Below are 12,392 nucleotides of genomic sequence, written 5' to 3' on the forward strand. Positions count from 1 at the left end.
CCTGTCACGTGACACAGGAAATCTAATATGCTACGTTCTACAAGCGTTTGGCGCACTCTGCGCTCTCCGTCGTCGTCAGTTGACGAAGGATGGGCATTTGTTGTTCTTGTATTTGTATCCGTGTGCTTTTTCGCAGACTATTTCATTGTCTACTCGTTCGGAGTTCTCTACACGGCCCTTCTCGATGTCTACTCAGCTCAAAGTGGGAGACATAACGCAAGCAGCAACGTAACAAACTCGAGCACGCCCGACTCGTGCTCGTACGGCGACGGGCAAGATTTGAGCGGACCCGCAGGTGCTAAAAAAAACAATACGCGTTCACGTGAAGTACAATACCATTTCCGTGCTCTGCTCAATTATTTATTTATTTATTTATTTATTTATTTATTTATTTATTTAGCTTGGAGTTTTACTCTCCACATTATGTTTCTTGGGATATGGAGTCCTCTTGCGACGTACCTCACCCATCGATGGAGCAACAGGATTGTCATTGTGATAGGCGGCTTTTGTTATAGCCTTGGATCGCTGACATGCACGTTTACTACGAGTGCGTGGCAGGCCGTTCTGTTGTACGGCGGCATTGCGGGCTTCGGATCGGCGTTTTTGTATGCTCCCTTGTTTTCTCTTCTGCCTTGCTATTTCGAAAAGCATTTGACGTTGGCGTGCGGTATAGTCGGCGCTGCAATTCATCTCGGTCCCGTTGCCGGAGCTCCCATATCACAAGTAGTAATAGATCACTTTGGAATGGAGGGCATTGCGGCTGTCTACGGCTTACTGGGAATATTAATCATCTCTTTTGCTATATTTCTGCGTCCGTCGTCACGCTATGCTAAGACAACAGACGGAGGCAGCAAGAATTCGGAACTGAGGAAATTTTTCACGATGTTTACCTTCTTCAAAACTCATCCACGTGTTGTTGTTTGGGTTTTTGTCACCGTCGTTGCTTATGCTCTTCTCTACGTAGCTAATGTGCACCTGGTTAGTAACGCTTTTCTATAGAGGCTCTCGGCATTGGCATATGCAATACCGTTCAAATAATCTAGAAATAATCACGAAGAGCCTACTCTATACGTACTGTATATAGATATTGGTAAAGCAAAATCTGTCGTTATTGACTGCTGTTTTCTTTGCAGGTTCGATATGCGGAGTGCACGTTGCAAGTTGGCGACGAAGCATCGAGCCTTCTTGTGACGTACATGTGGGTGTCTGCAACGGTCGGTTGCGTCGTTGTTGGCGTCCTTTTTAACCACGTAAAGGTGCGTCGACCGGTTTATATTCAAATGGGACTGATGCTTTGCGGTGGTCTTTTTGCTATGGGTTTTCCTCTCTATACCTCGTACGGGTTGAGTGTCGTCTTTGCTGTGGGATACGGTTTTACCATTGGAATGAATTCATTGTATCCCGTTGTTGCGGCATTTCTAGTGGGACCGGAGCTGTCCAATCATGCAATTGGCTTGTGTGTCTTTTTGACGGGATTTTTATCTCCGTGTTCTGCTCCAATAGCAGGTGAGGAGGGAATGATTTGAAGGCAATACTCTCGGTGTATCCTTTCAAAAACATTTTTTCACGTTAGGTTGGATGTATGACAATTTTGGCGATTACCGATACTCGTTCTTGACAATGGGATGCGCAGCCGTCGGCTTCGCACTGATGGAAATTCTAATTGAAATATATGCAGAAAGAAGAAGTGAACGTACTATGAGCACTCTAAAAACCAATATCACTGCACCATCTAAAAGCAACTCGTTTCCACCGCTATCTTACGAAACGAGTCTTTGAATGAATTTGATGCGATATTTCTTAGATTTAATTAAATTGTCTTTTCCTGCAGTTGTGTCACAGTGCGCATGAGTAATAGTTTATTGTCGGATGGACATCGACGGATCAGTTTTAGAAGGGGTAATTTGAAATATCTGTTACAGAATGTCTCTTTTCTGATGCTATGCTTCACCTAGGGTGGGCAGATTTTGCGAATTGCCATCGCTTTGGCTGCAGTTCTGCAAAAGCCCATCAACGTAGTACGAATTAGAGCGAATCGAAGCAATCCCGGGCTGAGACCGCAGCATCTGGCTGGCCTACAACTGGTCGCGGATCTGTGTAGCGGAAAAGCGGTTGGCAATCGTGTGGGGTCTCAAAAGGTGAATCGAGATTAAAGAACTGGAAGCATACGAAGAACTTTGTTCAGTGCTCCTTATCACCGGGGTCCTTGCAGGGAGGAAGATACGTTGCCGATACAAAGACAGCTGGGTAACCATTAATTATTAATTAATTAATTAATTAATTAATTAATTAACTATTTGGAGTTTATGACGCTGATCCATACCTAGAAGCGTCGTTCTGCTTCTGCAGGCCGCGCTACCTTGCTGCCTTTTTGGACGGGGCGACTTCCGTCTCGTTCTTAGAGGAGGAACGAACGCAACAATGGCTCCGCAAATCGACTATACACTTCCGGTCGAATAGTGTTATGTGTCTCACTCGTTGCCTTGGGCAATGAAAGCGTTAGGTCTTTAAACCTATTGCGGAGAAGTTTGGAGTGCGGTTCGATTGCACGGTGGCTAAACGGTACGTATCAAATTCTTTGATGATCTCCTAGGACCATGTGATCTCTTCATAGTGGCTTTTATCCTCGAGGGGGTGGAGAAGTCATTGTCGACGCGTCTCCGGTGTCAAAATTGAAAGCTGTCTGTCTGACTGAACGTGGACGTCTCGTTAAAATTACAGGCCGAGCCTTTGTGGCTGGTAAACTTTCTGTTGAGGTGGTTTTTCTCAATACAATACTGACGTCATCTTCTTTATGAAAATTGGCTCTTTAGATTGCTGATAGGATGAAAGAATCTGCAGTCAAAGTTCTTAGACGGAAATATGAGGATATACCTGTTGATGTGAAGGTTGTCAAGGAGACTTCGGAGACTTCGTTTGGAGATGGTACTGGCATAATGTGAGGTCGTCTATAAATTAGTTATCTGTTTATTACGACGGGTGCATTTGTTGCTAGACTTGTTGGTGAAACGTCGTCGGGTTGTCTTTTGGCTGGCTCAGGACTCGGAGAGAAAGGTGGTGGAATGTCGTGGGAATAGGGACGGATAAAACTGTCTCATTAATTAAACGTTAGGCGTTCGTGCTGAAGAGGTTGGCAGAGAGGCAGCAGATAGTCTTATATCGAATCTCGACTCCGGAGGATGCGTGGATGAGTATCTTCAAGATCAGGTTTCTCTTTTACCGTCTACTTGCTTGCATACGCAACTCTGTTCCTTTAAGCTTATCATATTCATGGCTCTCGCCGAGGGTAGATCGACTGTAAGGACGGGAAAGGTCACTCTGCACACAAAAACGGCTATCTACATTGTGGAATCATTGACAGGAGTAAGGAATCTTAGAATACTGTTCACTATGAAGATAGTCAGCGCGTATCCTTTTAGGTTAAATTTGATATTGTGACTGTTGACGAAGCATTGGATATTTCTTGCCAAGGAATGGGATTCCAACGAGAGACTTCTTAGAAAGAACATAGTGTCCAAGATATAGGTATGGGAATTAGCTCCACCAGAGCACGTTGAACGTATTACATGTACCCTAACCCAACCTGGAAAAGCTAAACCCCTACCATATACGTCTAGAGAAGGTCTTAGGTGCATCTTGCGGGGGAGGGCATCCGAAGGCTAAAAGAGCTTAAATTAATTAAGCACCTTTCATAGATCCCACTGATGTTAATTTTTAAAATGTACTACACACAGTTCATCACTTCCATGTTCAGGAAAAAGAGTGAGAAACGATTTGAATCCTGTGAAATGGCTGGACGGTTATATTATTAGCAAAATAATGATGGCCAGCTAGAGACGCACACACTAGAGCGCGCCCGCGCCCACTGCTAAGTAATTTTTAGCGGCAGCAAGGCTGTGGGGAGGAGCTCCGTGGGGGAGGGCCAAGTAGAGCGACCAATCAAGAGAAGAAATCATACCCTATGTATACTGCACGCCTTTAGGAAGCTATGGAAGCACGTACAATGAGACGTCTGACGTCGCCTTCCTCGACTTCTATCGATCGAGGATGGTCGTCTATTTTTACGTTACTGGCGGCATTCACCAGTCTATTTGCGTTCTTTTTCAATTTTTATTCGTTCGCGGTTCTCTACAATCATCTGATCGTCGTGTACAGGCAAATTGACCACAACCAAACAGCTGCAACAAGTGCCAACTCGAGCAGCTGGGTAGAGCCAGGCCTTTGCTCGCACGATGACAATCTGGGCGGAATTACAGGTGATGTTATGCATTTAAACTACAGTTTGACTGGAACGCCGATTGTATAGTTCTATGTTGTCTGCTAAAACATAACCATGCCGAAAATAGCTTGCTTCAAAAACGCGTTTTCCCCCCCTACTCGCCCAGCGCTGGCCCCTATTGTGCCATGTTCACGTCCGCTAAAGAGCATCCACGTGTCATTGTTTGGATCTTCGTCATGACATGTGAGTACACCTTTCTCTACATCACAATAGTGCATATGGTAATCCAGTGTTCGTTTGAACGTCACTTTGTATGAATGACTTTTTTAGATTCGGCATGCTGAATGTTCACTACAGTCAGACACTACATCGTCGAGTCTCCTACTAACGTATCTTTATTTGTCAACAGCAGTGGGATCAGTTATTATAGGTTTAGTCGGCCGTCGAGTAAAATCTCCTATATATCTTCAAATGAGTCTTATGATCATTAGTGGCTCTTTAGCCGCTTGTTTTCCTCTTTATAATTCGTATGCCTTGTTGGCAGTTTTTTCCGTATTATTCGGGCTTACCGTTGCAATGGCATGTCTTATGCCTTCCGTCATTTCATTTATTATGGGAGCTACACTTGCTCCCCACGGCATATTCCTTATGACGTTTGTTACCGGCATCCTTTCTCCACTGGGACCACCACTAGCTGGTATGAGAAGCGTCTAAGGCTCGAAATGGTAGTGGTAAATATATTAAGCGTTTTGTTTTTGTTATAAGCTGGATGTATGATCTGTTTGGAAATTACCAGTACTCTTTTGTTGTGACTGGGCTGGTTGTTATTCTTACTGCCACAGTGGAAATTGGTATTGAAGCAGTGTTCCAGAGGAAGAGAAACCATAAAAGAAAGAAACGATGGATGAAACAATAGACAAGACAGCTCTTCACGATTTGATCATCAGTACCTAATGCAGTAGCAACAACAATGACAATTTCAATAAAAAAATGTACTCCACGATATATTCATGTTCAGAAAACAGAGTGAGAATTTGAATCGTGTGACTTGACGGTTAATAATTAAAATTCCGTCTTGCGCGCTACGTTGAACGTATTACATGCGCAGTCGCGCAGGCTTGAGTGGGGGAAGCTACAAGTTGTAAGCAACCGTACATGCAATGAGACGTCTGACGTCGCCCTCCTCTTCTATCGATCGAGGATGGTCTATTGTGACGCTGGTGGTGGCATTCACCATTCTATTTGCGTTCTTTTTCACTGCGTATTCGTTCGGGGTTCTCTACAATCACCTGATCGTCGTGTACAGGAAAATTGACGGCAACCAAACAGCTGCAAGTGTCAACTCGAGCAGCTTAGTAGAACGAGGCCTTTGTTCGTACGATGACGGACAGAATCTGAGCGGAATTACAGGTACTGTAATGTATACAGTTTGACTGATCAACTGTAGCTAAGCGACTTATTAGTAACATTCCTAATTAAATTAAACCATTCCTCAAACCTCGTATTAATCGATTATTAATTAATTTAATTAATTAAATAATTAATTAATCTTGCTTCTTTATTTGATTGCATTGACTTAAATTCACATGTCTAACATTGATTTTTTAGCTTGGATTGGAAGCATTTCTGTAGCTGTACACGCATTATTCAGCCCAGTGAGCAACTACCTGACCAGACGACTAGGCTACCGAATTGTGATCATGATTGGATCACTTCTCTTTGGTCTTGGGACGTCATTGACAGCCGCTGTCACGACTAGCCCGTGGCAAGGGGTTTTGCTCTACGGAGTTCTAGGCGGCATTGGAGCAGCAGGCGTTTATGCCCCAACCTTGTCTTTGATTCCGCTTCACTTCGACAAACACCTCTCATTGGCAAGCGGTATAGCAATGTCGGCGTGCTTCCTTGGACCAGCAGCTGGATCGCCCATCTCTCAAGCAGTAATCGATAGATTTGACTCAGGCGGTCTTGCTGTTTTGTATGGGTCACTTGGCCTGTTGTGTTTTGGGACTGCCATCCTAATTCGTCCTTCTTCGCGACACAAAAAAGCGGATAGAAGTGCAGCTGAGGCAGAGCCAGAAGCACGAATGGCGTTCTTGCCATGTTCACGTCCGCTAGAAAGCATCCACGTATCATTGTCTGGGTCCTCGTCATGGCATGTGAGTACATCTTGCTCTACATCACAATGGTGCATATGGTAAAAGTAGCGTTTGAAAGCTACCCTGTTGCGTATGACTTATTTTCCCTGATTAGATTCGGCATGCTGAATGCGCACTGAAGTCAGACACTACAACGTCTAGTCTCCTACTAACGTATCTTTATGTGTCGACAGCAGTGGGATCAGTTATTACGGGTTCAGTCGGCCGTTGAGTGAAATGTCCTGTATATTTTCAAATGAGTCTTATGATCATCAATGGCGCTTTAGCCGCTTTTTTCCCTCTTTACAATTCGTATGCCTTGTTGGCAGTTTTCTCTGTATTATTTGGACTTAGCGTATCATTGGTAGGTCTTATGCCTTTCGTCATCTCCTTCATTATGGGAGCTAGACTTGCTCCTCATGGTGTATTTCTTATGACGTTTGTTACCGGATCGTTTGCAACAATTGGACCACCGCTAGCTGGTCAGGAAACATTTCAAGGCATTTATGTGATTTAATTAACGCATCTCTCTTTTAGGCTGGATGTATGATCTGTTCGGAAATTACCAGTACTCCTTTGTTGTGACTGGGCTGATTGTCGTTTTTAGTGCCACAGTGGAAATTGGTATTGAAGCAGTGTTCCAGAGGAAGAGAAACCGTAGAGAAAAGGAAACGAAAGATGAAACTATTAGCGGGACAGCTTTTCACGATTCGATCGTGAATATTCGAGAGACGTCTCTTTGATTTGATAAGAGCAACAACGACAATTTTAACTAGTGCCTTTTATAGAATCCACTGATGTTAATTTTTTAATTAAAATGTAGTAGGCACAAAGGTCATCACTTCATGTTCAGGAAAAAGTATGAAATGGCTTGACGGTATATTACTGCAGTAGCGCGCAGCTGCGCAGGCTTGAGTGGGGGAGGGGGAAGCCACAAGTTGTAAGCAACCATACAAAATGAGACGTCTGACGTCGCCCTCCTCTTCTATTGATCGAGGATGGTCTATCGTTACGTTGCTGGCGGCATTCACCAGTCTATTTGCGTTCTTTTTCACTTTTTATTCGTTCGGGGTTCTCTACAATCACCTGATCGTCGTTTACAGGCAAATTGACCACAACCAAACAGCTACAAGTGCCGCCAACTCGAGCAGCTTGGTAGAACCAGGCCTTTGCTCGTTCGATGACGGAGACAATCTGAGCGGAATTACAGGTACACGTGTACTGTTTGACTGGAACGCCGATTGCATGGTGTACTGTTGCTAATTAAGCGACTTAGTAGTAACATCCTTAAATCTTTCCACTAATTGATTATATTAGTTTAATTAATTAATTAATCTTATTTTTTATTTGATTGCATTTACTTGAATTCACAAGTCTAATAGGGATTTTTTAGCTTGGATTGGAAGCATTTGTATAGTTCTTCTCTCAGCTCTGAGCCCAGTAAGCGACTACCTGTGCAGACGACTAGGCTACCGAATTGTAATCATGATTGGATCACTTCTTTATGGTCTCGGCACGTCGCTGACAGCCGCTGTAACAACCAGCCCGTGGCAAGGGGTTTTGCTCTATGGAGTTTTAGGCGGCGTCGGAGGAGCAGGCATTTATGCCCCAGCCTTGTCTTTGATTCCGCTTCACTTCGACAAACACCTGTCATTGGCAAGCGGTATAGCAATGTCAGCGTGCTTCCTTGGACCAGCAGCCGGATCGCCCATCTCTCAAGCAGTAGTCGATAGATTCGACTCAGGCGGTCTTGCCGTTTTGTATGGGTTAATGGGTTTGCTGTCTTTTGGAACTGCCATCCTAATTCGTCCTTCTTCACGATACAAAAAAGGGGATAGACGTGCAACTGAGGCGAAGCCAGAAGCAACGAATGGCGTTCTTGCCATGTTCACGTCCGCTAAAGAGCATCCACGCGTCATTGTCTGGGTCTTCGTCATGGCATGTGAGTACACCTTGATCTACATCACACTAGTGCATATGGTAATCCAGTGTTTGCTTGAACGTCACTTTGTATGAATGACTTTTTTATTGATTAGATTCGGCATGCTGAATGCGCACTGAAGTCAGACACTACGACGTCTAGTCTCCTACTAACGTATCTTAATCTGTCGACAGCATTGGGATCAGTTATTACAGGTTTAGTCGGCCGTCAAGTGAAATCTCCTATATATCTTCAAATGAGTCTTATGATCATCAATGGCGCTCTAGCCGCTTTTTTCCCTCTTTATAATTCGTATGCCTTGTTGGCAGTTTTCTCCGTATTATTTGGACTTAGCGCTTCATTGGTAGGTCTCATGCCTTTTGTCATTTCGTTTATTATGGGAGCTAGACTTGCTCCTCACGGCGTATTCCTTATGACGTTTGTTACCGGCATCCTTGCTCCACTGGGACCACCACTAGCTGGTATTTAATTAATGGCTCAAAATGGTAGTGGTAATGTATGCGTTTTGTTTCTGTTATAGGTTGGATGTATGATCTGTTTGGGAATTACCAATACTCCTTTGTTGTGACTGGACTAATTGTTGTTCTTACTGCCACAGCGGAAATGGGTCTTGAAGTAATCTTGCAAAAGAACAGAAACCGTAAAGAAAAAGAAAGGCAAGAAGAAACTATAAACGAGACAGCTGTTCGCGATTCAATCGTGAATATTCGAGAGACTTCTCTCTAATATAACGGATCGGTCATCAGTATCATATAGCAAAATTCTTCACTAAACCTAAATTAAAATTTTAGTCAATCCAGCTGTTTATCAACGGGTTAAATAAAATGCGTCACCATGACGTCACAGTCGTCTCGAAAGCTCTAGAGTGCGTTGTTGTTTTGCTTGACTCAGTGAACTGCTCTTTGCGTCGTTGCGGCAATCATGGCCGAAGCTCTTCCTTTTCTCCATCATCCCTTACAACCGTCTGCGCGATTCTACTGCCACACTTGCAGTTTGGAAATACGAATATCGCCCATGTCCGAGGTAGACGGTCTACTGTAGAGATTAGAGAAGTCCTTCTCTCCGACGACAGTGTCTGACACGAATCGAGTACGATTGTTCATCTTTTTACCTTAGGAGCCGAAATGTCCCAAGTGTGATGGCGAGTTCCTCGAAGAGTTGGACGACGTTCAGAGGTAACGAGAGAAAACGAGCGACGACAAACGATTCGAATCCTGTCTCTCTCAGTCCTTTCGATGACGAAACGGAACCCTCTTCCTCGGAAAGCGCCGATCGACGATCGGCGCCAACGCAACAGCCTCCGCCGCCCCTACGTCGCGGCGCAACGACGGCGACGTCGGGAAACGGCTTGACGGCGGTCATAACGTCGGTTATGGAGGTACACTCTGAAAAGTCCCATCTATGATGTTTGGGCGGGTCACTCCTACGCGGTCCATTCAAGGCTTTTTCTCCGTGGCCCCTTATCGCCGGCCCAAGTCAGGACGATCGGGGGACGCAAGGTCAGCGAAGAGGTTGTGCGAGTGACGCCTTTGGAATTTTTGGTTTCATTTGTCATTCGTTCGTTCAACAGTCAATATTCGCCGAACGAGAATACGAGCTCATCCGTCTTCTGAGGGACAGGGCGGAACGCCAACGCTGCTTCATAGGTTGTTTGGGAGGTGGGAGGAGGGGGCATTCATCTTGTTTATTTTCTGCATATTGCAGCGTTCTGAATGGGATTTTTGGTGGCGGTGGCGGCGGTGGCGGTCAAGGACCACGTGGTGAGATGATGTCAAAATATATACTGTATATATGAGCTTGTCACGATTATGGGTTTTGTGCGTTTAGGTTTGTTTGGTTCTCTGTAAGTCGACTGACTCGATTGTCACTTCTTGTCACTTCGTATATGCTTTTAGTGGCAACATGTTTTCGTTACCTGGCAACATTGGAGATTACGTTTCGAGCGAAAGAAGCATAGACGATATTGTAACCCAGGTTAGTAAGCAGTAGAAAGCCAATTGTTCCACCACCGGATCGTCTGATAAACCGCAGTTACTGAATCAGCTTGAAGGTGGTGCACCTCCAGCTAAGAAAGAGGCCATTGACGGTATTCCTTTCGTCAATGTGCCACAGAGTGTCATCGGTATGGCGACATCGGTTCCGAGGAGACATCTTTGTATACATGATTTTTGTTCTAGATCGGAATGGAGACTGCGTTGTGTGTCAGGAGAAATTTGCCCTCGGAGAACGAGTTCGTGAATTGCCCAGTTGCAAGCATCTCTTTCATACCGACTGCATATTTCCTTGGCTAAAATTGGTAAGACTCTCTCTTCTTGTTGATCATTTTTGCTTTTTAATTAATTAAAATGTTTATTTTTATATAGCACGATTCTTGCCCAATTTGTCGCGTGCCACTTGAAAAGAATCGACAATTATAGTGTATTGCTGTTGGTACGGTTGTGATGCATTACAAGTAAATACATATGATACAAGTTCTGCACGATTCTATAATTAACGTTTGTTTACAGCTAGCGTGCGCATCTTCGAAGAATGAGCGATCTTTTTCGTCTTGTCGAGAAAGCGAACGCCTTCTCCTTGCTATCAAGCATACAAAACGACGAAGGCAACTGGAAAACTTACAAAAATTGCGACGGCTACTCTCTCCTTCACGTTTGCGCCCAACTGGGCCGACCCGACTGCCTAAAGGTCTTGCTCCAACAGCCTGGCGTCAATCCAGGCGTTGAAACGCGATTCGATCGACGTCAACCGATCCATCTGGCCGCTCTAAACGGACGCGAATCGTGTCTCGTCCTTCTCCTGAATCGCGGCGCCGATCCGAACGCTTCGGACGCGACGCGAACGACGCCCCTTCATCTCGCCGCTTCGCGAAGCGATTCCGATCGAATCGTTCGACGTCTCCTCGACGCCGGCGCTCGCGTCGACGTCCAAACGAAGGACGGCTGGGCGCCCTTGCACGAGGCTTCGCGAACGGGTCACGTGGACGCCGTTCGACTTTTGACTGAACGGGGATCGGCGTTGGAGTTCGGAGGCGTGGCCTTGTGGCAGCCGCTGCACATGGCCGCCAGCTTGGGACGCGTCGACGCTGTCGACGTACTGTTGCGCGCCGGAGCGAATGCCGATTGCGTCGGAGGCCCGGACGGTAATACGCCACTCATTGAAGCAATTTATCACGGTAATGACGGAAGCAAGCAGGAAATTCATCAATTAATTTAGCATCTTCTACAGATCAGTTTGGCTCTGCTCAACATCTTCTCGCTCACAATGCAGATACCGAATATATCAATGAGAGAGGCCAAAAGGCACTCGGATTCGCTATTCGAAAGACTACAGTTGATTTCACCCAGCTTCTCCTCGACTGGGAAGCGAATGTCGATGCGTACAATTCTCTACAAGGAGACGTCGTGTGTTACGCTGAAGAATGGGCTCGACGGGGCAGAAGCAGCGCTTGTCTCACTGCGTTGCTACGAGCTCGGATGGAGCGTGGCGATGCAGGCGTGTGCGGTCGTTCGCTCTGCGTGCTCGTGCGCGACGGAGCGTCGACGAACCGATTGTGTTCATATATCAACGCGTGTCACTCGCTCGCCTGTTTGGACTTCTCGTCTCGAGCCTTAGACGGCGTTCTATCGCGCGACGTCGGAAGAGGTCGAGGATCGGCTGTCGTGGAGGAGAACGTCGGAGTTTTATTAGCTGCCGGTGCCGAGTTGAATGTAACTGGAACTTTTGCTTTACCTTTTGCTTTTGCGATCGTCGAGAGAAACGTCTTCTGGAACGAGCAAACGTTGACGCGCTTTCTAGAGGATCACACGGTTCAGCTGGCTAGCGGTGAGAACGTAGGGGTGGGAAATGCGCTCTCTCGCACGTGAACTCACTGCCTCTCCCCCCCTTTTTCTCTTGTCTTTCTTTTTAGTTCTGACTAGTCTGAAGTCTCGGTGTCGATTTGTCGTGCGTCGCGCTCTGGGTCCGTCGCGACTGTGTCGCGTGCACGAACTTCCAATCGGATGGCTACTCAAACGATACCTTCTCTTTGGGTATCCTCTATACTTGGGTGGCGCTGATGACATCGGCAATTCATTAGCATGAAAAGTAGAGTTTGCGC

General features: G+C 45.7%; 5 protein-coding genes across 8 annotated transcripts; all 5 read left to right on the forward strand.

Moving 5' to 3' along the window:
• The first annotated feature begins 42 nt into the window (after nt 1-42).
• Nucleotides 43-5,203, forward strand: LOC136192385 (RNA 3'-terminal phosphate cyclase-like). Of its 3 annotated transcripts, XM_065980949.1 has the most exons (16): nt 43-295; nt 401-978; nt 1,134-1,506; nt 1,574-1,899; nt 1,956-2,138; nt 2,186-2,247; nt 2,328-2,451; nt 2,504-2,562; nt 2,615-2,756; nt 2,814-2,938; nt 2,996-3,054; nt 3,113-3,207; nt 3,259-3,363; nt 3,420-4,256; nt 4,307-4,500; nt 4,550-5,203. In XM_065980949.1, the coding sequence occupies exons 4-14, from the start codon at nt 1,870-1,872 to the stop codon at nt 3,498-3,500; spliced, it is 1,065 nt and encodes a 354-aa protein (XP_065837021.1). In that variant the 5' UTR covers nt 43-295; nt 401-978; nt 1,134-1,506; nt 1,574-1,869; the 3' UTR covers nt 3,501-4,256; nt 4,307-4,500; nt 4,550-5,203. The 3 variants fall into 3 exon arrangements, with proteins under 3 accessions (XP_065837021.1, XP_065837022.1, XP_065837020.1); XM_065980950.1 differs by having other exon boundaries at nt 401-1,071; nt 3,420-4,500; XM_065980948.1 differs by having other exon boundaries at nt 3,420-4,500.
• A 193-nt stretch (nt 5,204-5,396) lies between these two features.
• On the forward strand, nt 5,397-7,006 carry LOC136192196 (monocarboxylate transporter 13-like). The gene is made up of 4 exons (XM_065980718.1): nt 5,397-5,629; nt 5,828-6,411; nt 6,470-6,836; nt 6,892-7,006. Exons 2-3 carry the CDS (start codon nt 5,920-5,922, stop codon nt 6,584-6,586), a joined length of 609 nt encoding a protein of 202 aa, XP_065836790.1. The 5' UTR covers nt 5,397-5,629; nt 5,828-5,919; the 3' UTR covers nt 6,587-6,836; nt 6,892-7,006.
• A 273-nt stretch (nt 7,007-7,279) lies between these two features.
• Nucleotides 7,280-9,134, forward strand: LOC136192380 (monocarboxylate transporter 13-like). Its single transcript, XM_065980939.1, has 4 exons — nt 7,280-7,564; nt 7,748-8,334; nt 8,391-8,757; nt 8,817-9,134. The coding sequence occupies exons 1-4, from the start codon at nt 7,312-7,314 to the stop codon at nt 9,020-9,022; spliced, it is 1,413 nt and encodes a 470-aa protein (XP_065837011.1). The 5' UTR covers nt 7,280-7,311; the 3' UTR covers nt 9,023-9,134.
• Nucleotides 9,135-9,154: 20 nt separating this feature from the next.
• Nucleotides 9,155-10,771, forward strand: LOC136192388 (E3 ubiquitin-protein ligase RNF126-like). 2 transcript variants are annotated; one of them, XM_065980960.1, is made up of 11 exons: nt 9,155-9,319; nt 9,413-9,471; nt 9,524-9,674; nt 9,738-9,795; nt 9,867-9,942; nt 10,001-10,056; nt 10,124-10,139; nt 10,192-10,270; nt 10,328-10,418; nt 10,474-10,592; nt 10,660-10,771. In XM_065980960.1, exons 1-11 carry the CDS (start codon nt 9,218-9,220, stop codon nt 10,711-10,713), a joined length of 861 nt encoding a protein of 286 aa, XP_065837032.1. In that variant the 5' UTR covers nt 9,155-9,217; the 3' UTR covers nt 10,714-10,771. The 2 variants fall into 2 exon arrangements, with proteins under 2 accessions (XP_065837032.1, XP_065837031.1); XM_065980959.1 differs by having other exon boundaries at nt 9,156-9,319; nt 9,738-9,807.
• A 47-nt stretch (nt 10,772-10,818) lies between these two features.
• On the forward strand, nt 10,819-12,376 carry LOC136192381 (ankyrin repeat and protein kinase domain-containing protein 1-like). Its single transcript, XM_065980940.1, has 3 exons — nt 10,819-11,468; nt 11,522-12,118; nt 12,204-12,376. The coding sequence occupies exons 1-3, from the start codon at nt 10,826-10,828 to the stop codon at nt 12,374-12,376; spliced, it is 1,413 nt and encodes a 470-aa protein (XP_065837012.1). The 5' UTR covers nt 10,819-10,825.
• Nucleotides 12,377-12,392: the final 16 nt, after the last annotated feature.

This window comes from Oscarella lobularis, chromosome 10, assembly GCF_947507565.1.
Source record: "Oscarella lobularis chromosome 10, ooOscLobu1.1, whole genome shotgun sequence".
In the NCBI taxonomy this organism is placed as follows: Eukaryota; Metazoa; Porifera; class Homoscleromorpha; order Homosclerophorida; family Oscarellidae; genus Oscarella; species Oscarella lobularis.

Excerpts from the sequence above, each read along its gene's own strand:
- LOC136192385 (XM_065980950.1), top strand. The coding sequence starts at position 1,870 with ATGGACATCGACGGATCAGTTTTAGAAGGG. Across the intron at positions 2,248-2,327 it reads GCCGATACAAAGACAGCTGG|AAGCGTCGTTCTGCTTCTGC; the intron begins GTAACCATTAAT and ends ATCCATACCTAG. Across the intron at positions 2,563-2,614 it reads GATTGCACGGTGGCTAAACG|TGGCTTTTATCCTCGAGGGG; the intron begins GTACGTATCAAA and ends ATCTCTTCATAG.
- LOC136192196 (XM_065980718.1), top strand. The coding sequence starts at position 5,920 with ATGATTGGATCACTTCTCTTTGGTCTTGGGACGTCATTGACAGCCGCT. Across the intron at positions 6,412-6,469 it reads CTACATCACAATGGTGCATA|ATTCGGCATGCTGAATGCGC; the intron begins TGGTAAAAGTAG and ends TTCCCTGATTAG.
- LOC136192380 (XM_065980939.1), top strand. The coding sequence starts at position 7,312 with ATGAGACGTCTGACGTCGCCCTCCTCTTCTATTGATCGAGGATGGTCT. Across the intron at positions 7,565-7,747 it reads CAATCTGAGCGGAATTACAG|CTTGGATTGGAAGCATTTGT; the intron begins GTACACGTGTAC and ends GGGATTTTTTAG. Across the intron at positions 8,758-8,816 it reads ACTGGGACCACCACTAGCTG|GTTGGATGTATGATCTGTTT; the intron begins GTATTTAATTAA and ends TTTCTGTTATAG.
- LOC136192388 (XM_065980959.1), top strand. The coding sequence starts at position 9,218 with ATGGCCGAAGCTCTTCCTTTTCTCCATCATCCCTTACAACCGTCTGCG. Across the intron at positions 10,271-10,327 it reads TAGACGATATTGTAACCCAG|TTACTGAATCAGCTTGAAGG; the intron begins GTTAGTAAGCAG and ends GATAAACCGCAG. Across the intron at positions 10,419-10,473 it reads TGTGCCACAGAGTGTCATCG|ATCGGAATGGAGACTGCGTT; the intron begins GTATGGCGACAT and ends TTTTTGTTCTAG.
- LOC136192381 (XM_065980940.1), top strand. The coding sequence starts at position 10,826 with ATGAGCGATCTTTTTCGTCTTGTCGAGAAAGCGAACGCCTTCTCCTTG. Across the intron at positions 11,469-11,521 it reads CATTGAAGCAATTTATCACG|ATCAGTTTGGCTCTGCTCAA; the intron begins GTAATGACGGAA and ends CATCTTCTACAG. Across the intron at positions 12,119-12,203 it reads CACGGTTCAGCTGGCTAGCG|TTCTGACTAGTCTGAAGTCT; the intron begins GTGAGAACGTAG and ends CTTTCTTTTTAG.